Source organism: Mobula birostris, chromosome 4 (assembly GCF_030028105.1).
Source record: "Mobula birostris isolate sMobBir1 chromosome 4, sMobBir1.hap1, whole genome shotgun sequence".
Classification (NCBI taxonomy): Eukaryota; Metazoa; Chordata; class Chondrichthyes; order Myliobatiformes; family Myliobatidae; genus Mobula; species Mobula birostris.
Window position 1 is genome coordinate 81537020 of NC_092373.1, and position 25494 is coordinate 81562513.

General features: G+C 39.2%; 1 protein-coding gene across 1 annotated transcript in view; it reads right to left on the bottom strand.

Moving 5' to 3' along the window:
- Positions 1 to 9663: 9663 nt before the first annotated feature.
- Positions 9664 to 25494, bottom strand: part of LOC140197037 (rho guanine nucleotide exchange factor 4-like) — a 129325-nt gene continuing 113494 nt past the window's right edge. Inside the window, exon 12 of the mRNA XM_072256968.1 lies at positions 9664 to 9878. Coding sequence (XP_072113069.1) covers positions 9664 to 9878 — 215 coding nt within the window. The remainder of the gene's footprint in view (positions 9879 to 25494) is intronic.

Consider the following 25494-nt stretch of genomic DNA (forward strand, 5'->3'; position numbering starts at 1 on the left):
TTCAAATTATTAATATATATCACAAACAACAAAGGTCAAAGCACCTGTCCTTATAGTTATATAGGCATCTGTTAGCCTCATGAAACCATGGATTTGCGCCTTGGATGTTTTCCAGGGCGCAGGCCTGGGCAAGGTTGTATGGAAGACCAGCAGTTGCCCTTGCTGCAAGTCTCCCCTTTCCCCAATGTTGTCCAAGGGAAGGGCATTAGGACCCATACAGCTTGGCATCAGTGTCGTCGCAGAGCAATGTGTGGTTAAGTGCCTTGCTCAAGGACACACAAGTTGCCTCAGCCAAGGCTCGAACTAGCGACCTTCAGATCACTAGACGAACGCCTTAACCACTTGGCCACGCGCCAGCACGTCCTTATGGTACACTACTAATTTAAAAATTCCAATCAGAAAAGCATGATAACACTATCACCAAGCCAATTTTGGATCCAATTTGTCAACTCATGGTGGACGACTAGACCAGCTTGTATATCAGATGCTTGACTAAGGTCCATATATACAACACATGTCACCTTGCCTTCTAATTACCTTCTCAACAAACATCAGTTGACTTAGTGTCACATACAAAGTGCTGGAGGAACTCAGCAGATCAGGCAGCTTCTATGGAGAAGTGCAAACAGTTGACTTTTCAGGATGAGACGTTTCTTTAGAGGTTTGTGTTGTTTTGCATTTCCAGAATCTTCAAATTTTCTTATAATTCAGTTACTAAGACAGGATTTCCTCTTCAGAAAGCAATGTTGAAGATCTGAAATCAACCCTGCCTTTCAAAATGTACTTTAATCTCATCCCCTGAAATATTTTGCAATAATGTCCCTATCAGTGATGTAACATCCACCAACCTTTAGTTACTAGGTGCATTCCTGCTGCCCTTCGTGAATAAAGGAACAAGTTCAGTATTCTTGATACCTAACCTTTGACTAACAAAGATGAAAAAATCTAATCTGAGACTCCAGCTATCTCACACCTCACTACTTGAAGTATCTGGAGATAGATCTGAATAGGCCCTAGGAACTAGCCACCCTTGTGTGTTCTGGGACATCATCCACCAATTTAACACCTGCACATTTTCATTGCCTGAGGTTAATTCTGCCCTGTCTCTAGTCAACCTATCTACATATCCTCAAAAAATTTCCTTGGGTGCATTTAACAAATTCCGCCCAATCTAAGTTCTATTAATGTAATTTACCTTGTTCTTCTGCCTTCACAACTGTATAATCACCATTCAGGAGAATGGGCTCATGGATTCTGCACAGTCTAACCTGAGACAGGCTTGGAAAGTTGATTCACCAATGCTATTGCAGGAAATTGCCTGCAGATTATCATAAACAAGGTCAAGATTTCCAAATTTGTGTGGAAATTCCAAAATTTTGAGTTATTTGCACAGTAAAAAACAACTCTTTGCAGGATTGCTGAAAACTGACAAAATCTGAGTCACCACAAAATAATCTGCAGATGCTGTAAAAGATCAAAGCAACACTTTCAGTACGCTGGATGAACTCAGCAGGTCGGGCAGCATTCAGTCAGAAACGATGAGTCGACGTTTCGGGCCGGAACCCTTCGTCAGGACTGAAGAATGAGAGATGGGGAAGGATTTGAAGAATGCTTGTAGCGTCAGTTGATAGACCAGTAATTTGAAACACAAAGGGGTGGGGGAGGGGAAGCATTGACGTCATAGCCTTGAAAACAATGGGTGGTAGAAGAAGGAGGCGGAACCATGAGGGAGCTGGGGGAGGGGGTAGAGTGAAATAGGGATAGAGGAAGGGAGGGGGAGGGAATTACCGGAAGTTGGAGAATTCTATGTTCATACCAAGGGGCTGGAGACTACCTAGATGGTATATGAGGGGTTGCTCCTCCAACCTTAGCCTCATCATGGCAGTAGAGGAGGCCATGTATGGACATATCGGAATGGGAAGCAGAGGGTGCCTACCGGGAGATCCTGTCTGTTGTGGCGGACAGAGTGGAGGTGCTCGACGAAGCGGTCCCCCAATCTGCGTCAGGTTTCACCGATGTAGAGGACCGGATGCAATAGATGACCCCAACAGACTCACAAGTGAAGTGTTGTCTCACCTGGAAGGACTGTTTGGGGCCCTGAATGGTTGTAAAAGATGAGGTGTAGGGACAGGTGTAGCACTTAGGCTTACAGGGATAAGTGCCGGGTGGGAAATCAGTGGGGATGGACATGTGGATAAGGGAGTCGCGGAGGGACCGATCCCTGTGGAAAGTGGAGAGGGGTGGAGAGGGAAAGATGTGCTTAGTGGTGGGGTCCTGTTGAAGGTGGCGGAAGTTGCGGAGGATAACGTGCTGGATCCGGAGGCTGGTGGGGTGGTAGGTAAGGACAAGGGGAACTCTGTCCCTGTTGTGGTTGCGGGAGGATGGGGTGAGGGCCGAAGTGCGGGAAATCTGCTCACAAAACTCAATCTGCCATCCTGAGGTCCCTGTGATGTCTGTTCTGGCTAAGTCAATGTATTAACCTTGCATATTGTAGTCTACCGGGCAACCCTTACGCAAGGCTTGTTTTAACTGCTGTCAGATTTCTGAAACAACTGTCACTTTCACATCCTCTTTGCAGTCTTGAACCCTAAATTAAACCCCTTTATCATTCCTTTTTTGGATTACCTCAGCTTGCAGCACCCGTATTCTGTTTTTGTGCTGGTTATTATTATTATTATTAACACTTACATGTGAACAAAGAACTCAATTGCACCCTGGTGTGTATGACAAGAAAATAGCCTAAATGCATATTTATTTACTGGGTTTCTAAAGTTATTGTACAATGATGAAATATATTCCATAAAATTTAAGGTTTTTGAAATTGTAAGTATCCTGCAGCCACAATCCATAAACTATTGACTGACATCTTCAATCTTGCTTACTAATTTCAGGCTTAATAATTCAGATTTAATAATTTTTGGTGACCAGATTTCTTTTTGTAGCACACTTTTGTCACTGGTGTAACTTATCTTTATCTGGATTTCACATGTTATAGTTCATAATTTAGAGGTTTATATTCAAGCCTAAGTGACATCATAAAGGAGTCTTGGTTACCATTCTCTGTCTCTAGTAATGGTTAATGGCTGTTTTGTTTCAATGTGTGCACAAGATAGACCTGGCTTCTTCCCAAATGTACATATGAATGTTTTAGTGACTGGCAGTTTCTTAGGTCAAAATTGGACCCTCTTTGAGCAAAAACAAAAGGTAAGTAAAATTGGAAAATGAAATGCCACATAAATGTGTGAAGTGTTCCTCTGTTGGGAGATGTCATTTCTCAAAATAAAACTGACATGTTTTAAAGGACAATTTGACAAACTAGTAATGTTTCCATTATAAATCATATAATGCCTGAGTAATTGTAAATGAGTGGCACTTAGTTCAAAAATGAGAATAACATCATCAGGTGAAGTTATTTAGTAAATATGTTTATGAAAATTACATTTGCAATATCATTATTCCTTGTACATTATATTTTTTGTGAATTTCAAATGATTAAAATAAAAACAAATCTTTAAGGTGCATTCGGGTACAAGTATGACAAAGCCTGATTCAGAAAAAATCACAAGGGAAGCTCAGTGGGCTGAGGACATTCTACAATGCTGAAAATTTGTGCTCACAGAGTGCAGTATAAGCTGTTTCAGCAGTTTTCTTAGTTGCCAATGGCATTTAGCAAATAGTGAAATGTTAAATCATTTAGCTAAATAAACAACTATAGTGCAGAAGTTATAAGAGAAAATGAATATTTAGTAGCCTCACTAACTGATCAGTTTTAAGCTTCTTGATTATTGGTGAGTTTTCTAATATGTTCCTCACTTCTATTTTATGAGTCCCTATGAATGGTGGAAGGCTTTAGATAATTAGGAGGGGAGTCATTCATTGCAAAATCCCACTTCTGATCTGCTCTTCAAGTCAGTGTATTTATATGGATAGTCCTGTGAAGTGAATACCCTCAGGATATGGATTATGAGGGCTCAACTATGATATTGCCATTAAATGCTGAGGAAAGATATTTAGATTCACTCTGTTTGGAGATGGTTGCTACCTAAAATGTCCATTAACCCACAGTAAAATGTTTACCAGCAACATGCAGGCATGGTTAGCTTCATTTACTGAGGAATTTATGCGTTTTCCTTTGACTCTAGTAAATAATTTCCATTATACAGTATGAAAGAATCTCACTGAAGAGATTAAAGCAAATTAAATATCTTTAAAAACCTTAAATATTTTGAATAGTTCATCCAATATGTTAAAAATCCTTGTCTTTCTCAAATCAGTTCAAAGTGAAGCTTTGAGTAGATTTTAAGCAGGTTACTAAAGTTCCAAGGTGAAGGCCTAAGGCAGAGCAATTTGACACAGTATTTGGGGAGATTACTTGTTCCATTCTCCGATTAGAGCAATATGGAACTTATTACCGTATGCAACTGTTCAGAAAATATCATAGATGGAAACAAGAGGAAGCATGAAGGTTACAAAGGATAGATTGTTAGCTTGAGGTGAGAAAACACTTGTGTGGAGCATGAAGTAGCCAGATCAAATGACTTCTCTGGGTACTGTGAAATACTACGGATCAATTGAACAGACATCATATTGATCTGGGAAATGGGTAGAGCTTCAATCATTGCCATACCTGAGAAATCTGAATGTGTGACACGGATCATTCTCCAGAGTTTCTGTCTGCGAGACCTGCCTTTTGAAACACGATAGTGTAATAATGATTGCAAAGTTAGACAAATGAGAAGTCATTGCTTGAGAGGAGTCAGGGAACTGGTCAGACTCCTCGCCGAGAGTACCTCCTGTTTATATGGTTTGAATTTTCAGGTGACTTATTTTCAACCTGCCTGTCACTAATGTTTTTCAAATTTCCAACCTCAATGACAGGTTGTAGCGAATATGAAATTTTGTGTATCTGATACTACTGTACGTGCCTGTGATGATACAGCAAGTAAGTTTTACATTTATACATGTGCATATGACAATAAACTCGACTTTGACTTCTAGTTTAACTTTCAGCCAAATGGACTGATGGTTCATGAACAGGATGGTTCCATTTCATTTTGAAAGCACCTCCTTATGAATAAATGCAATATTTAAGACCTTATTGGACACATACACAACGTTGAACTATTTTGGATATTATTTTCTCCCCAGGCAAGTAATAAAGGCAATCACGAGGAAATCTGCAGATGCTGGAAATTCAAGCAACACACACAAAATGCTGGTAGAACGCAGCAGGTCAGGCAGCATCTCTAGGAAGAGGTACAGTCAACGTTTCGTGCTGAAATCCTTCGTCAGGACTAACTGAAAGAAGAAATAGTAAGAGATTTGAAAGTGGGAGGGGGAGATCCAAAATGATAGGAGAAGACAGGAGGGGGAGGAATGGAGCTAAGAGCTGGGAAGTTGATTGACAAAAGGGATACAATGCTGGAGAAGGGAGAAGGTCATGGGATGGGAGGTGAGCACAAAAGGAAGATGGAGAGCAGGCGAGGAGTCGTAGTGAGAGGTACAGAGGGAGAAAAAAGAGTGAAAGAAAGAAAGGGAAACAAATAAATAAGGGATGAGGTAAGAAGGGGAAGGGGGCATTAACGGAAGTTTGAGAAGCCAATGTTCAGACATCAGGTTGCAGGCTACCCAGACGGAATATAAGGTGTTGTTCCTCCAACCTGAGTGTGGCTTCATCTTTACAGTAGAGGAGGCCGTGGATAGACATATCAGAATGGGAATGGGACGTGGAATTAAAATGTGTGGCCACTGGGAGATCCTGCTTTCTCTGGCAGACAGAGCATAGGTGTTCAGCGAAACGGTCTCCCAGTCTGCATCGGGTCTTGCCAATATATAGAAGGCCACATCGGGAGTACCGGATGCAGTATATCACCCCAGCCGACTCACAGGTGAAGTGTCGCCTCACCTGGAAGGACTTGTCTGGGGCCCTGAATGGTGGTGAGGGAGGAAGTGTAAGGGCATGTGTAGTACTTGTTCCACTCACAAGGATAAGTGCCGTGAGGGAAATCGGTGGGAAAGGATGGGGGTGGGGGGGATGAATGGACAAAGGAGTTGAGTAGGGGGCGATCCCTGTGGAAAGCAGAAAGAGGGGGAGAGAGAAAGATGTATTTAGTGGTGGGATCCGGTTGGAGGTGGCGGAAGTTACGGAGAATAATATGTTGGACCTGGAGGCTGGTGGGGTGGTAGGTGAGGACAAGGGGAACCCTATCCCTAGTGGGGTGGTGGGAGGATGGGGTGAGAGCAGATGTGTATGAAATGGGAGAGATGCATTTGAGAGCAGAGTTGTTGGTGGAGGAAGGGAAGCCTCTTTCTTTAAAAAAGGAGGACATCTCCTTCGTCCTGGAATGAAAAGCCTCATCCCGAGAGCAGATGCAGTGGAGACGGAGGAATTGCGAGAAGGGGATGGCATTTTTGCAAGAGATAGGGTGGGAAGAGGAATAGTCCAGGTAGCTGTGAGAGTCCGTGGGCTTATAATAGACATAAGTAGATAAGCTGTCTCCGGAGATAGAGACAGAAAGATCAAGAAAGGGAAAGAAGGTGTTGGAAATGGACCAGGTAAATTTGAGGGCAGGGTGAAAGTTGGAGGCAAAGTCAATGAAATCAACGAGCTCAGCATGCGTGCAGGAAGCATCGCCAATGCAGTTGTCGATGTAGCAAAGGAAAAGTGGGGGACAGATACCGGTATAGGCTTAGAATATGGATTGTTCCACAAAGCCAACGAAAAGGCAGCCATAGCTGGGACCCATATGGGTGCCCATGGGAACAACTTTAGTTTGGAGGAAGTGGGAGGAGCCAACGGAGAAATTGTTAAGGGTAAGGATTAAATCTACTACATGGAGGAGAGTGGTGGTAGAGGGGAATAAAGGCACTGCCAATTTTTATTTCTTTGGTTTTGGTTTAGTTATATAGCTACCTCTGAGGTTTGGAATCACCAAATCATACAGCACGGAAGCAGGCCCTTTGGTCCAACTTGTCCATGCTGAACAAGATGCCCATCCAAGATGGTCTCATTATCGAAGTTCAAAGTACATTTATTATCACAGTATCTCTACATTATACTACCTTGAGATTCATCTCCTTACAAGCAGCTACAAAATAAAGAAACCCAAAAAGAACCCATTTAAAAAAAAAACTGCCAAAAACCCAATGTGCAGAGAGAAAAGAAAATGCAAACAACAAAAGTAAACAAATAGCATTCAGAACAAAAGTGAGTGCTCAGGCACAAAACCTGGAGCAGCCTTCAGCCTCGACCTCAATTCAGCACAGAGAGGAGCAGACACTGTGCAGACCACAGCCATGGAACCTGGAGTACACCACGGCCTCAACCCCAGTTCAGCACAGAGACGAGTGGACACTGTGCAGACCACAGACATGGAGCCTGGAGTACACCACGACCTCAACCCCAGTTCAGCACAGAGACGAGTGGACACTGTGCAGACCACAGACATGGAGCCTGGAGTACACCACGGCCTCAACCCCAGTTCAGTACTGAGACGAGTGGACACTGTGCAGACCACAGACATGGAGCCTGGAGTACACCACGGTCTCAACCCCAGTTCAGCACAGAGACGAGTGGACACTGTGCAGACCACAGACATGGAGCCTGGAGTACACCACGGCCTCAACCCCAGTTCAGCACAGAGACGAGTGGACACTGTGCAGACCACAGACATGGAGCCTGGAGTACACCACGACCTCAACCCCAGTTCAGCACAGAGACGAGTGGACACTGTGCAGACCACAGACATGGAGCCTGGAGTACACCACGGCCTCAACCCCAGTTCAGTACTGAGACGAGTGGACACTGTGCAGACCACAGACATGGAGCCTGGAGTACACCACGGCCTCAACCCCAGTTCAGTACTGAGACGAGTGGACACTGTGCAGACCACAGACATGGAGCCTGGAGTACACCACGGTCTCAACCTCAGTTCAGCACCGAGTAGATTAATGGAGCCTGGAGTAGTCAGGAGCAGGCCTCAGCCTCAGTGAGTAGAACCTGCCCAACCCTCGCTTCTGGTCCTGACACCCTGCCTTTTCAATCCATCTGGCCCATTTTTACATCAAAACACTGGGTCATTCCTCACCCTAACACCCGGGTCCTGTTGCATTGGTGCCCAGACTCCACTGCCATGTTTTGGCCCATCATCCCATGTTTGGCTGACATCCTCCTAAACCTTTTGCTATCCAACTGTCTCTTAAAACCTGTTATTTCACCTGGCTCAACCACTTCCTCTGGCAACTCATTCCATACATGTACCTCCCTTTGTGAAAAAAGTTGCCTCTCAAGTTCCTATTAAATCTTTCTCTTCTCACCTTAAACCTATGCCTCTGGCTCTTGATTCCACCAGGCTGGGGAATAAAAAAAACATTCGTTCTATCGATGTCCAACATGATTTATACAGAAGTTACCTTGGAGTCGATGGAGATTTTGAACACAGGACCTCCCTGCCTCCCATCCAGTTCTGTCAGCACTAGAGCAATGTACATTGGGACACTCAAGGAAATTTAGGACCAGTTTTCTAATAGGGCAAAATGGAACTATCACATTCGTACTTTTGCTGGGGATTGAGCTTCATATCTAACCTGTTCTTTGCTTGGTTGATTTAATATATTTTTAAAATCTAATGCTAATTTCCTTAACTTTGTAGGATGAAATTTAGTGCGTAAAACCACCATAGACTGTAGTTCTATATTCACTCCTGTTTGAACTTGACTACGGTGACTTTAATAAATAATTTTCTTTAGCTATCTAACCTCTAAGCACCGAAATTTTGTCCCCAGATCTCTCCATTTCTCACAGCTCCTTCAAGACCAGCCCCCTCATTCCTCTGTGGTCACTAATTCCAATGTCTAAGGTTCTGTTGACTTCATTCACTTTTCTTTGATATCAGCACTTTCAGCAATTTACTTCTGTGAAATTTGACAGAAATAAATCAACTGAAATTGATAAGTAAAAGAAAACTTGATTTTTGTTTGTAACAGAAAGAAAATTGCATTTGTAAGACCTTTAGAGCATTTGTAAAATGGAAATGAGCAAAACTGCCCTGCCACTTTAAGGTAAATGTTAATGATGGGTTTATGCTACCGAATTTATAACCCCGAATTGCACCACTACCTATTTTCAACACAGACGGAGTAGAATTTCACGGGGGGGGGGCGGAATCAGTACCCAAGTTGTCTTGGAAGATAAACTATTATTTATATGTCATTCATTAAAGTACATTTCCTTTAATATCCTTGAAAATTATGCCTAATTTGTCAGTTCTCAAAATCTCCATAGCAAAGAGGTCTGAAATACAAAATGGAAGTAATCTCAAAAAATATTGTTGTAAATCAAAGAAATGAAAATCATGCTAATAAAGCCTAACAAAGGAAGGAATATATGGCACTAAAGTAATAGTTATACTGTGCAAAGATCATTTCTACCAGCAGAGGAACAAGATAAACTGTTCCATCTGAAGAGAAAGGTGTGGGTCTCATCTATCTTGTTCTGATGCCATTCAGGTATGTTACACACTTTAAGACATTTACATTTTTGAGGTAGTTAATTTCCATGTACTATTTTTCCACGTTCCCCATTTATCTGCATACAGTAAGGTTTCAGAAGCAGACATTCAGTGCAAAGTATTTGCTGTTGTTTTTAAGCAAAGTGAAAGCTCGTCATGTTATTGAAAAGCTGCGCGATGAGATTTCATCTGATTCAGTTTCCAGGTCTCCCGACGTCACTGATTCTCCGGTGTTTGTGCTTGAAGAGGAACTGGAGGAAGAAATCTGGTCCAATACTGTCTGATTTGGTGGTCTGTAGGGACATGATGCATGTTTCTTTATTGGTAGTTGCTCGCATTCATGATCTGCATAACAAGTACCCGTTCTTGCTGTGTAAGAAAGGCAAAAAGAAAATCATTAATGTTAGTAGTCAACAGTTACTCCTTCACTGGCTCCGTAAGTCCCCCCAAACTAAATATAACAGATATGAACCAGAAGATGCAAACATTATCCTTCAATCTTTCTCTATTCTACAATTGATCAATGTGTCTTAAGACCTAATTTGATTCCTTTTGCTGGCAACATCCACAATTCCTCCCCCACCCCCCTTGTGTAATACAAGTATGCTTTAAAAAAAAATGTAACTTGTCTGTTCACCATGGTTAAGACTTGATCAAGCTCAAGCTAACAGATCCTTCAAAAAGTTGAAAACTTTAGTTAGGGCTTTTACAATTTTCCTCTTTCTCCTGAGGAAATAAGCCTAATTGTTTCCTCTCTTGGGCACGTCACTTGGAGCTCTCTTGTGGAGCTCAGAAAAATAGGCTATGCACTAGGGTAATTCTAGGCAGTCTCTAGAGCAGGTTACATGGTCGGCACAACATAGCGGGCTGAAGGGCCTGTAATGTGCTGTAGATTTCTGTGTTCTATGTCACAAATGTAGTACTTGAACATTGCTCTCTACTTCTGTTATACCGTTCTACTGAAATCATTTGGGTCAAGTATTTGAAGCAGAAGGCGACCCAGACATGTTACTATATCACCTCTTTAGCACATCCAACTGAGAGTAATTTCAACCCCAACTTTCTAATCCAAATTCCAGCTACATAAGCTTATGCTTTTGTTGGCTTTCATACCCTATCTACAAAGCAGTATCCTGAGAAAGCATCTAAACGATGTTTTATATATAGCAGTAACATAACTTCTGTTGATTTGCCTTTGTATTCTATCACCAGCTAATGAAACTAAATATATTACACTTAACCATATCGTTCAGCAATAACTTGATGCATTTAGGTTAGTTATTGATATCACTCATACACAAAAAACAGCACACGAGTATTTTTAAATGGAATGTGTTCATTATTTTTCATGTGAATGTATCATCTTTGAGTAAATAGTCGTGTGAATGGTGATCATAAGTTGAAGTTCAGCCTAAATTGGTGCAAGTTCCAATTCTCCCTACTGCTGACTTCACTGCTTTACTGTTATGCACTTTACACTAAAACAGGGAAAATAAGTCTGATCAAAGTAAGCTTTCCAAACCTGTAAATAACTGAGTTTAATCCGCATAGATTTGTGTATTTACCATGACTCGCGGTCTGAAAAATCTTTTATATGAAGACTGGCTTCTTAGAAAGCTTGCACACTTAATAAGTTGAGCATATTCATCAAAAATTATTCTTAAAAAGTCGAAGTGATATTCATATTCCCGTCAGGTGATGTGTAATTCCTTATTAGCGGCTGCTTTCAGATTGGACCATACAAAGTCAAAGTAACCGAGATCAATGGAAGTATTTCAGAGTTGGAGAATTAGCAAAGATACTGAATCCAGAGCAACAATCTCAGTGACCATGTCACTTAAAACTGCCTGAAATGATCTGCTTTCATAGGCATCTTGCTGTTATTTTATGGAAGACCCAGCAGCAGTATAGATTTTTAAACCATGCTCAGGACTAAGAAAAGTTGAAGAATAAAAATTATCCTCAAAAGACATTTTGCATTTTACCTCAGTAAGTGAGATTTTGTTTGGTTTACCTTTATAAATAATCAAACAATTGGAAGTAAATCATGAGTGAGGTGGATTTTTTTTTGGATTTGTATGCTGTATGATTTGTGTATTTCTGAGGATGAGTAAAAAGAGAAATGCCGATTGGCCAAATATTACATCTTTTTCAGATGGAAAAGATTTCCAAAAAAACATGTTCTGGAAGGTGGGGAAGAATAATGTAAATAATATCAGTTGGCTAGGTTAGTGTGTTTCCAACATAAAATATCCTAAATCTGCAATTTATGAGGAAGAAAGAGAGGATACATTGATTTGAATGGATGATTTTTAGTCAGCAAAAACCTATGTGGAAATCTGTCTACTAGTGACAACCATGTCTAAATTCTAAAGGATGATGGGTAGGAAACGTGCAGCTTAAAATCTACCGTTACTGACATCACCACCAGTGATTTTGGAATGTGTATCATGAAATATTTTAAGATGCTAAGAGCATAAAATAATTATCTTGCAATTTGGAAACTTAAGTACAGGTACAGTACAGTCATTCTCTGCAGAACAGTTTAACAGAATCCCAATTAAAAACAGTTTATCAGTTCCAGGTATAACAATTGTAATCATTCCACTGAATGAACTCCATGTTGACTTTGCAAGAGGCAGCATAGAAATGAATTAGAAAGATTCTGCTGGCAAACATCGTTGAGTTTTCTTGGCTACTACAAATGAAATTAATGCTGCTGTTCTATAAAATGGCTTATTTGGATTTACAGGAAGTTCCACCAAAAGAGGCATCTATTAAAGTAAACGTTACAGAAATCTGGAATTGGATTTAAGACTGTTATATAATAGGACAAATGAAATTCGCATTGAGGCGAGGTTAATGCCTGGCTACTGTGATTCTTAATCTACGTGAATATTAATAAGCAATGCCAAAGTAACTGTGCACAACCGAATTGTAAAAATAATACTCAAGGAGAGTAATTCAAAAAATGACGAAGAGAGGAATTTAGGTTATTCATATTCACTGTAAGTACCAATGTCAAATTACCATAAGTAACCATAAGTACCATAAATAACTGTGAGATATGTGAAAGTGAAAAATAATTAATTGGACCAGAAATTGAACAGAATCAATTAATGTTATCTAGGAGCAAGCTGGAATAAGAAGTTTAGCACTGTTAATGACTAGATTATGTTTTCCAGTGTATACCATTGAGTGCATGACAGGGCAATCTGAAAAGGAATGGGAAGGAGATAAATTCCTCTAAGTTGTTTCTATTTTACTGACACTAATTTTGCATAAACACCATAGAAACACCATATACATGGCAACTTAAAATGTTGCTATATACCTAGTAAATAAATCTTGTCTCCTGCATTTTAGTGACAAGCTATTTGCTTGAATTTATTGTGAGTGAGCTGCATGCAAATCCCCTTTTCATTCCAGTAATAGTAAACATTCTAATTCTTGATATTCCTTGAGTATGTTTCCCAAATCTAATGTGGTTATTGAGTCTGACCTCCATATCATTCCAAGAGACAATCCTTTTTCAGACTGAGCAGATGTGCAATGTCCCTTCAGTGCATAAGTGTGATCCTGAACTACCTCGTACAATACCCTGAACTTGTGGTCAAGGTGGCGTGGAGCTGTGATGTCTGTTGAGGTTGCACCTCAGACTTAATTGTTTTTTAAGTTTGGAGTAATGGTTTTGGGGTCAGTGTGGGGAGTTAGGGTAGGGTTAGGGTTTAGGGACAGAAATGAGGAAGAGTTAGAGGCCAGTGGCAGTAAATGAAGAGTCAAGGGCAGGAGCCAGTGGTCAGAGCCTAGGTCAGAGTGTTCTGCAGTTGAAGGTGTGAGCAAGTCCTGAAGTCAAGGCCTGAAAGTCAAACCTGTAATCGATGAGTGCTGGGTTTGAGACTTGAAGGTCAAAGTCCAGAATCCTGAAGGTTAAGTTGGAAGACACAGAGGAGGTAAGTGATTCCCAAGGTTGGTGAGTCCCAGGACAGAAGTCCGTATGGACGGGAGTCATGAGAGCCGGTGACCACCAGAGTCGGACATCCGTACGAGTCCATAGGTCAGACGTATGATTGGCGAGTCCTGGGGGTCAAAGTCCTATGATCAGTGAGTTCTGAGGTCAATGAAGCCCAGGTGCAAAGCTGAGAGTTGAAATCTAGAAGTCAGTAAGTCCAGAGGTGGAAGCCTAAATGTGGAAGATTAAGTCCACAAGTCTGGAGGGTAGAACTCCTGAGTCACCTTGTCCTGAGACCAGGGGCCCAATGTCTGCAAATTTGTGTCTCTGGACCAGGAACTGGAGGTTGCAGGCTCATTGTCTGTGTGTCTGAGAGCCAGGGACCAAGACTGGAGGCCTGGAGCAGTCTTTCCCTAGGGTTGGAGGGTTGTGCATGTGTGGTAGGGTCGGAAAGGGGTTTGTTCTGCTGTTGTTGATTTGATGTGTTTTGTTGTAGTTAATCTGCTTCTGTTGTGGACATGCTATGTTGGTGGTGGAATGTGTGGCGACACTTTGTAGTCTGGTCCCAACATGTTCTTAAGTGTGTTGGTTGTTAATGCAAACAATGCGTTTTACTGTATGTTTCAATATGTATGTGTTAAATAAATCTGAAACTGTTGCCTGTCACTATCATTTTCCAACATACTCCCACTCTGTCCTCTTTAGGTCTTTAGCATCTGATGTCGAGTCTAGATGTGTTACAACCGCAGGATATGACATCTCCCAGCAATTTCAGCCAACCACCTTTTCCAGTTTGAGTCAAACATGACCTGTTTTGGTGAAAGGCCAATAATTTATTATGCTCATTCTGTGTTCCTCTCCCCTGCTTTGCTCCAGCATCCTTGTGTAGTTCAGATCTCCTGAAACTACAGCATTCTGTATCTAACATTTCCAGTATTGTTTACTACTTCCCCTCTCCTGTCCTTAATCACCTTTTTCAATTTACATGTCCTCCAGATAGATTAGATTAAATTAACTTGCATCCAACACCCTCTCTCAGTCAGCACTGCCACCCTTTGTCTCACTCAATTTCATTTGGTCTTTACCCGATCTCAGACAGTCCCTCGGTTCACTCCAGCCCTTCCCCTGCTCTGTAACTTAAATGTTAGCCCTGCTTCTCTCTCCAGAATTGCTGAGTATCTTTGGCACTCCCTGTCTTTATTTTGAATTTCCAGCACCTGCAGTTCTTAGCTCTGACTTTAGAGTAGAGAAGTCATGAGAAAAGATAACAAAAACACTGTTGAAAGAGAAGATTGACATGAGGCTCAATTTGGATAAAGGTAACATTATAATGTCACTTTAAAGTAAGTAAATTCATATCAGAAAAGAACATGCTTGTAATTTGCTAGGTTAAGAAATAAACTAAAAGCAAAGTCATGAAATTGAATACTGCACACTGTGAAGATTAAGGTACTTGGAAGATGAATATCCATGAACCTAATAGCTCAATTTTGATGGGATGAGTGATCTACTTCTGTGCTATGAAGTTCTGCTTTCTATGATTTTCTTATTCCTGGCTATACTTCTGTTCTTCTATTTAAGGACAAAACTATTTGATTCCCACAGATACACCAGTGTTGAATATGTCAATCCCCAAGGAACTAAATGGGTGAAATGCTGGTTATTTCCATTTGATCAAAGTAAAAATGGTACTCTCGCTGAACAATTGCTTCTCTCCATTTTCCATTTGATACACAACAGTGAGAGATTCAGTATGAGAAACTTGATGATCTTTAATGTAGATCATTTAAAGACAGACAAGCCCTTTCTCCTATTCTCAATTTACAGTGCCTTCTTCCGAAATAGATTTAACTGAAAGAGGAACTTTGAGTGGGATCCCTTAACTACATGGCCTGGGAAGGAGCAATGTAATTCAGTCTATGAGAATAAAAATCAGTGGTCATAGTGATTTCCCTTGACTAATAATACTACTGAATATTCTAAAACAAATTAACAGACTGGAAAAATGTCCTAGTGGCGAATTTTATTGAAGGTCAATTTTGGCAGGAGTAAATATCTGACTTGTATTTCTCATTTCAGCTTTGTGCTCATTTACTTGTCTATAGTGACACAACAGATTAGATTAACTTTATTTGCCACGTGTACACTGAAGCATCGAAAAATACAGTCAAATGCATCATCCGAGGACGCGCTGGAGGTAGCTTTCAAGTGTCGCCATGTTCTGCACCAACGTAGCAGAACCATGATTTACTAACCCTACCTTGTATGCCATTGGAGTGTGGGAGGAAACCGAAGCACGCAGGCATAGTGAGAATGTATGAACTACTAGTCAGGGGAAGGAATTGAAGCCCGATTGCCGGCGTTGTAAAGTATTAGGCTAACCGCTATGCTACCGTGCCACCCATTGCCAAAGTTATTGGTTTCCAAACCATTTGTATATCTTGGTACTCAGTATCTGGACGAACAGTCCAAGACTATTTGAAATGCAGACAGCAAAGGACAAAGCAAAACACAAAAAATGCTGGAGAAACTCAGCAGGTCAGGCAGCATTATGGAAATGAATAGATAGTTGACATTTTGGGCTGAGACCCTTCCTCAGGACTGAGAAGGAAGTGGGAAGATGCCAGAATATAAAGGCTGGGGGGGTGGGTTGGTGGAAGGAGGCTAGCTGGAAGATGATAGGTTGGTGGGAAAGGTAAAGGGCTGGAGGAGGAGTCTTATAGGAGAGGAGAGTGGACCATCAAAGAAAGGGAAAGAGAAGGGGACCCGGGAGAAGTAATAGACAGGTGAGAAGAAGTAAAATAGGGAATGGAGAATTCGTTTACCATAGGAGAAGCTGCTTCAGGAAGTGACCAAATCACCAGCAAGTTTTCAAAGAACTTGGTTTTGAAATTGCTTTGAATGTTTTCACTGAGTTTTGAGGATAGAATATTGATTTATGAGTATTAAAATTGTACCAAATGGTGCTGTAACTAACCATGCTAACTGACTTCAATAGATCAGAGGGATTTCATGGTTCATTCTGTAAGCAAAGAGATGTGAATAAAAATTAAATGGGCGATGAGATCATGAAAGGGTTTGAGTCCAAATCATGTAGTATACAAGAAATTATTTTCTGGTTGAAATCAATATTATTCAGGAGTTCTGTTCATTAAGATCATAAACTGTATGTCACCATTAAGATAAAGAGAAAGTTATAATCTAGAGCCAAAATGGAGGGTTAAAATTTTTTTAAAAATGACTTTAACTTTTATATAGTTTTTTTGGATTATATTTGGAATTCTTTATTTAATTTGGGTCTCTTAATAAATGGATATAATATCACTGCAGAGAATCCAGAGGTAGGATACTTGACTAGCTCCTAAAGTCAAGAGGGTAGGTATGTGAGGGAAGTTCATTCACTTCGGCCTCCAAATAACAACAGAGAACTTCAGGATTCTCAATGTTGAAATGAAATCATACTCCATAAGAATTATGTTTTATAAGCAGTCATGTAATCAAAAACCTATTGGAACACAATAGTGGAAGCATGATGTTTCACTTTCATCAAAAATCGCTTTCATCAATGATTAGAATTTTTAATAACATAAAATTTAGTTATAAATCTCTGCTGGACTGAATTTCTACCTTTTTCATGCCTATCTATGTTTTATTTGATCTTTATATCAAGATCTAAATTATTAGATAAAATTTGGTTAAGAAACTAAATTAGCTCTTGTAATTTTACTGATCTGCAGATAATTTCTTATTCCACATTATAACTTACAGGAGTTTAGCACGTGTGTAAGAATGTCACTCCAGGCTTCTGGGTTAGTTGCTCATGAGCCACCCGTATTAAGACATGGTAGCACAGCACTAATTTGGGATGGATTTTTTTTTGTCTTCACAGTTTATTTCTTATATACTATATAATCCAGAAAGTTCTGCAAGTATTCTACTACAGAACAAAGTCATAGAGTCATAGAACACTAAGCACAGAAGCAGGCCCTTCGGCCCATCTAGTCTATGCTGAATTATTAATCTGCCTAGTCCCATCAACCTGTACCTAGACCCCAGCCCTCCATACCACTCCTATCCAAATTTCTCTTAAAATCAAACCCACATTCACCATTTCTGCTGGCAGCTCATTCCACATGCTCAACACCCTCTGAGAGAAGTTGTTCCCCTTCATGTTCTCCTTAATTTTTCACCTTTCACACGTAACCCTTGACATCAAGTTCTAGTCTCACCCAACTTCAGTAGAAAAAGCCTGTTTGTATTTACCCTGTCTATACCCGTCATAATTTTGCATACCTCCATCAATCTCCACTCATTTGTCTACATTCCGGAATAAAGTCCTAACCTATTCAACCTTTCCCTATAACTCAGGTCCTCAATTCCTTGCAACATTCTTTTAAATCTTATTGGCACTCTTTCAATCTTATTGATATCTTTCTTGTAGGTAGGTGGCATAGAATAATTCAAATTAGGCTGCACCATAGTCTTGAATAGTTTCAATATAACATCCCCACTGCTGTACTCAATTCTTTGATTATGAAGGCCAATGTGCCAAAAGATCTTTTTATACCCTACCTGTGACATGATGCCCAAGGAGTTATGGATCTGTATACCCAGATTTCTCTGTTCTGACACATACCTTGGTGCCCTACCACTCATCATGCAAGTCCTACCCTGGTTCTCCTCCTTAAGTGCAACATGTCGCACTTGTCTGCATTAAATTCCATCAGCCATTTTTCAGCCCATTTTTCCATTTGGTCCAGATCCCGCTGCGTTTAAATAGCCTTCCTCCCTGTCCACTATGCCCCAGTCTTAGTCATCTTTAAATTTGCTAATCCAGTTTACCATATTATCATCAAGATTAATATAGATGACAACCAGCAACAGACCCAGCACCCATCCCTGTGGTACACCACCAGTCACAGGCCTTGAGTCAGAGAAGCAATCATATATTACCACTCTCTGTTTTCTCCTGTGAAGCTAATGTCTAATCCAATTCAATACCTCACCTTGAATGCCAAGCTACTGAACCTTCTTGACCAACCACCCATGAGGGACATTGTCAAAAGCCTTGCTAAAGTCCATATAGACAGCATCCACTGCTTTTTTCAACTTTACTGGTAACTTCCTCCAAAAAAACTCCTGAAGATTGGCTAGACTTTATTTTATCACAATCATAATATTGGGACCACAGGTTTTCTAAAGGAAATTACTTCTTGCTTCCCATTCACAAAGGACCTCTGTCACCACTTATCCAAACTATTGTGAACAATCTTAGTAAACTTCAACAAGTTTATTAAATGCTAGTTTCATGAACTGGGGCTATTGACAGTGAGCTGGTGACTGGGATTAGACTACATAGTTCTTTTTAAATCAATGTAACCATTATGGCATGACTGGTTTCCCTCCATGGTATAAATTACTATATTTATTTGATTTCTAAGGAATGTTATTAATTGCCTGACTAGAATCCAAATTGCACCACATCTACATTTTCATCTTTATTGATATCTTTATGTATGTCTCAAAATATTTCATTACATACCTCTTGCATGAATTTCTTTAACCTTTACATAGATTATTACTTTTTAATGTTCTTTTCTTTCCTAAACATGCTAATTGATCTCAGGATGTAACTTTTGTTGATGTCAATCGACTTGATTTCTAATGATTCGATTCAATGGGTTTTACATTTGAGAGTTGTCAGACCAGCCTTCGCGTCATTTCAGATGTGGGCAGGTTCTACTGGTTGCTGTTAAGGTTGACTCTCTGGAAAGGTTAGATTTGTTAGTCCTACAGTGAGCTTTCTTTGACCAATCTCGGCAATATTCATATACCTGCTCCTAATTTTGTAACTAATGAATATCTTTTCTATTCAATATTCTTTGCTGGCGTTCCATTTAGGAATCTGTTTGAATCCAAAGTATATATATATGTCGCTATATATAATCCTGAGATTCATTTTCTTGTGGGCACAGTGAGTAAATCTAAGAACCACAATAGGATCAATGAAAGCCCACACCCAACAGAGCAGACAAACAACCAATGTGCAAAAGATAACAGACTATGGAAGTACAAAAAAGAAAAGAAATAATAATAAATAAATAAGCAATCCATATTGAGAGTATGAGATAAAGAGTCCTTGAAAGTCAGCACATAATGATGGGGCAAGTGAAGTTGAGTCAAGTTATCCCCTTTGGTCCTAGAGCCTGACGATTGAGGGATAGTACCTGTTCCTGAACCTGGTGGTGAGTGTTCTGAGGCCCCTGTATCTTCTTCCTGATGGCAGCAGGGAGAAGAGAGCATGACCCGGATGGTGGGGATCCCTGGTGATGGATGATTTTCTGTGACAGCACTCTCTGTAGATGTGCTCAATGGTGGGGAGGGCTTTACTCTTGATGGACTGGGTCATATCCATTACTTTTTGTAGGATTTTCCATTCAAGGTCATTGGTGTTTTTATACCAGGCTGTGATGAAGCCAGTCATTATACTCCCCACCACACATCTATAGAAGTTTGTCAAAGATTTAGATGACATGTCAGATCTTCACAAACTTCTAAAGAAATAAAGGCAATGTTGCACTTTCTTCATAATTGCACTTGCGCGCTGTGCCCAGGACTGGTCCTCTGAAATGATTTCCCCACTGGGAAATTTAAAGTTGCTGACCTTGTACATTTTTGACCCCTCAATGAAGAATGGCTCATGGACCTCTGGTTTCCTCCTCCTGAAGTCGATAATCAGCCCCTTGGTCTTGCTGACATACAGGGAGGTTGTTGTGCCACCACTCAGCCAGACTTTCGATGTCCCTCCTATGTGCTGATTCGTCACCAGATTTGATTCGGCCAGCGACAGTTGTTTCATCAGCAAATTTAAACATGACATTGGAGCCATGTGTAGCCACACAGTCATAGGTGTAAAGTGAGTAGAGCAGGGGACTAAGCACACAACCTTTTGGTGCGCCTGTGCGGATGGAGTTTGTGGAGAAGATGTTGTTGCCAATCCGAACTGACTGGGGTGTGTAAGTGAAAAAACTGAGTATCCAATTGCACAAGGAGGTACTGAGGCCAAGCTATTGAAGCTTATTTGCTTTTAGAATTTCCAAAGCAATTCTAATTTTGGATTTTTGTTTTGCATTACTTAGTCAAAGACAACTTAAGTCTGGATTTCTTCGATAGCTATACCATTTTCTATCTCCTTTACATTAATTTATAGAGGGTTCTCCAACTCCTGTGTTAATTGCTCTGTTTTGCCTCCAGTTTCCTCTTAATCTTTCTGAATTTCAGTAATATATCTTCTTTTCTCCATATTGAATCAGATATTTTTTTGACCAATTATAGTTAACTCACGGCTTCTAACTATTTTCAGAAGTTCCTGACTTTATTGTTGTGAAATCACCCAAATATCCATGGAACACATGAATTTATACCTTTCTCACTACAACATCACACTTACTGAATACTTCGCGTATTAACATTAATCGATTGTTAAAACCGGTTGTATCCTTTTTAAATAATTCAATAGGGTAAGAAAAATTTCTTTAAATAAGCACTTATCATTTTTAGTAATTGTTATACCTAAGTAAGTAAATTGGTTTCTTACAACTTTAAAAGAAAGGTTAGAATTAGTTGATATCCAATTATTCAAAGGAAAAAGTTCACTCTTATGTAAGTTCAGTTTATAGCCTGAGAACTGGCTAAAACAGGAGGGTAAAGAAAGCGCATGGGATAACAAAGTCTCGACACTAGAAATAAAGAGCAACAGATCATCAGCATAAAGTGAAACTTTGTGGATCGTGCCGCTCCTTAAAATACCAGTGATATCATTAGATTCGCGAAAGGCTATGGCTAAGGGTTCTAGAGCCAGATCAAAAAGCAAAGGACTCAGCGGACAGCCTTGTCTGGTGCCACATTGAAGCTTAAATGGTTTGGAGTTCTGAGAATTAGTAATAACCCTAGAGGAGGGAGCTAAATAAAGTAATTTAATCCATTGAATTAAATCAGGTCCAAAATTGAATTTTTCTAAAATTTTAAATAAATAATTCCATTCAACTCTGTCAAAAGCTTTCTCAGCGTCTAGGGATACCACACATTCTGATATCTCCTTTGAAGAAGAATAGACAATATTTAATAAATGACGAATATTAAAATAAGAATATCGATTTTTGATAAATCCAGTCTGATTATCAGAAATGACAGATGGTAAAATATTTTCAATCCTACGGGCCAGAACTTTAGATAGAATCTTAGTATCAACATTAAGCAAACAAATTGGTCTATAGGAAGAGAATTCAATTGGATCCTTTTTGAGGATAAGCGAAATGGAGGTCTCATAGAAAGATTGAGGCAGCCTGCCCAACTTAAATGAATCCGAAAAAATTGAACATAAATTAGGTATAAGCAGTGATGAAAAGGTCTTGTAAAACTCTCCAGAAAATCCATCTGGACCCAGAGCTTTCCTCAAGTGCAATGAGTGCACAGCCTCGACAATTTCCTCAAAACAAATAGATTGTTCCAACTGCTTTCTGTTGTCAACGGAGATTGTGGGAATGTTTAATTGGTCTAAAAAATTGTTAATTACAGTGTTATCCTTAGGAGAGTCAGAGCTATAGAATCTAGGATAAAATTCTCTAAAAGTATCATTTATTTCTAAATGATCAAATGTCCTATCACCGTTAGCTTTACGTATTTCTTTAATCTGCTGTTTAGCTATAAAGGTTTTAATTTGATTAGTCAATAATTTACCTGCTTTGTCTCCATGAATATAAAATTGACTTTTATCTTTTAGGAGTTGAGTTTCAATTGGATAAGTTAAAAGGAGATCATGTTTAGTTTTAATTTCAACACGCCTTTTATATAAAGCAGGATCTGGAACCAAGGCATACTATTGTTCTAATTGTTTCAACTGGTTAGCTAAATCACTTCTCTCTTTATTAGCTTTTTTCTTAATACTTGCAGTACAAGAAATAATTTGTCCTCTAGTATACGCCTCAAAGGCATCCCATCTGATAAGACTAGAAGTCTTCTCTAACATAAAAAAAAGAGTAATTTGTCTCTCCATAAACTTTAAAAAATCTTTATTAGATAACAAAGTTAGATTAAAATGCCAAAACCTATTTGTTTGAAGAAGGCCAGGGAGATTTAAAGTTAAAAGCACAGGAGCATGATCTGAGACAACAATCTCTTTGTATTCACAGGATCGAACTAATGGAATCATTTGGCTATCAATAAATAAGTAATCAATCCTGGAATATGTATGATGGACATGAGAGAAAAACGAATATTCCCTGTCTTCTGTATTAAAAAAACGCCAAACATCAACAATACCACATTTCATTAGAAAAGATTTAATAAACACAGCTGATTTATTTGGTATCACTAGTTTAGAAGATGAACGATCTAAAGCTGGATCTAAACAACAAATAAAATTTCCACCCATCACCAATCAGTACAGACTCTGATCTGGCAAAAATGAAAAAAAAAGGTTCAAAGAAGCCTGGGTCATTGGTCGCCTCTTTCTTTATCATTGATTGGGCTAATTAATTCTAGTAAAATGAATATTTTACATAAATTTATATATCTTTTTCAGGCATTACCTGTTTTTATCCCTAAATATTTTTTTGATTCTCTTGATTCTATTATATCATCCTATATGTGGAGAAATAAGTGTTCTAGACTATACAAAATTCATCTTCAGTAAGCTAAAAAGAATGGAGGGCTAGCTTTACCAAACTTTAGGTTTTATTATTGGGCAGTTAATATGCGTAATCTTACATTTCGGTTATATTACATTAATTGTGACAATTGTCGGATGTGAGTTTCTTTAGAAGCTAACTCTGTTAATAAATTTTCTATTATTTCTCTTCTTGAATCCTCACTTCCTTTATCCCTGAGTAAGTTAACTGACAATTTGATAGTTAAACATACTATGAGAATTTGGGTACAATTCCAAAAATACTTAGGCTTATTGAGATTTTCTCTTTCAGGTCCCAATTTTTTCTAATTATTTTTTAAAATCTTCTATGATAGATGTGGCATTTAAAGAATGGGATACAGTAGATTAGGTATTAAATGCTTTCAGGACTTGTTTGTGGAGGGAAGTCTCCTTTCGTTTGAGCAACTGTGAGCTAAATATAGCTTACCCAAAACTCACTTTTTTCGATACCTACAAATAAGAGACTTTTTACGGTCTCAAATAAATACATTTCCTAAAAGTTCTGATAAGAATCTACTGGATGTAATTTTTAATTTGAAACCTTTTTATAATGGATCTATATCTAATATTTATAATATGTTACTGGGAATAAGAAGTGTTCCTTTAGATAAAATTAAAGATCTTTGGGAACAAGACTTAGACTTCAATTTCGAGGAAACTTGGAATGAAATTTTTAAATTGGCTAACACTTCATCATTATGCACTCACCACTCTCTCCTACAATTTAAAGTGGTCCATAGGGCCCATATGACCAAGGATCAGTTGTTTCACTTTTATTTGGATATATCTCCTTATTGTGATAAGTGTAATAATGGAGAAGCTTCATTCATTCATGTGTTTTGGACATGTCCGAGACTTGAAAAATATTGGAAAAAAGTATTTCAAACCTTCTCGGTACTTTTTAAAGTAAATTTTAAGCCTAATCCTTTGACCGCTTTATTTGGTATTGTTGGAGGAAAGGATATTATTTTGGAGAAATTTGATTTGCACATTTTGGCTTTTATTTCTCTTATGGCTAGGAGGGCGCTCTTGCTTAAATGGAAAGATGCGGTCCCGCCCACTCATGTTCAATGGCTGCGTGATGTGATGTCACGTTTAAATTCAGAGAAGATTCAGTGTTCAATTTCTGAATCTAATCAAGACTTTCAAACATTGTGGGAACCTTTTTTGAACTATTTTCAAAACCTTTGATTTGCTGTTAAAGCACAGATGATGGCTAATAATATACTTTCTTTTTTCCTTTTACTTCTTTACTAATCAGCTTTGGTCTTGGTAATGGGTTAGATTTTTTTCCATATAATAAATTTACTATATTTCAATATTATGAATTAATCAATTTGTATGAATATAGAGTAAGGAGTTTGTATGTGCGATTCAGTATAATGTATTTGATATATTTTTTCTTGAATTCTGTATTCTCCTATGTAGAAAATTAATAAAAATATTGAAAAAGAAAAAAGAAAACTGATGTTACTATATGTCTGTGCACTCAGTAATATCCATTTGTCTTTCTTATTTTATCTGTATCCACATTTACTTAGTCATACAAGCCCTTGTGATCCTCATTCTCTTTATCCTCTTTTCTACACAAGACCACATCCCCTTGGCTATGTCCACACATTTTCTAATCAGCTTCTTTGTTCCATATCTAATCTGCACTCTGTACCAAAAGGTTTTCATTTTGCTTGCATTTCTGTCATCTTTGCTGTTAGTCAACTGAGAACGGAACACAGTCCCCACTATCCATCACATTTGTTTCATTCACACACTCGAGTGGCATGGTGTTTAATTACTGGATCAGGAACGCCAATCTGGGTCCCACTGTTGTAGCTTTCAAGTTAAAACTCAATTAAATAAATCTGGCCACAGCAGCAATTAGTATGAATACCCCAGAACTGCCCCCAACTCAACTCACCACCACCACCACTTGATTTACAAATATTAATCAGGGAAGAAAATCTGCCATTCTGTCTGGTTGGGTTATATAAGCCTCCAGACCCACTAATCTGATTAGCTGCCACTTCATTTTGCGACAAATATGAATCATCAATAAATGTCAGTAATGTCCATACCTCACAGAAGAATAAAATAAACTCTCCTTGTTTATAACTAATATTGCCTGTCAATTTTCATGGTTCTCCCTTCTTGTGCTATGGTAGTCATCTTTTCAGATGACCCTTCCCTGCTGTTGGTAGCTTAAATATTCTCCCATCTGCAAGCTATTTATTCTATTTTGTAAGGCTTCCATGCACTTTTAATGTGGCCTTACTGGAAGGTAGACGTGTTGCCTTTCCCAGAAACTTCCCAGTTCATGATAAACCACA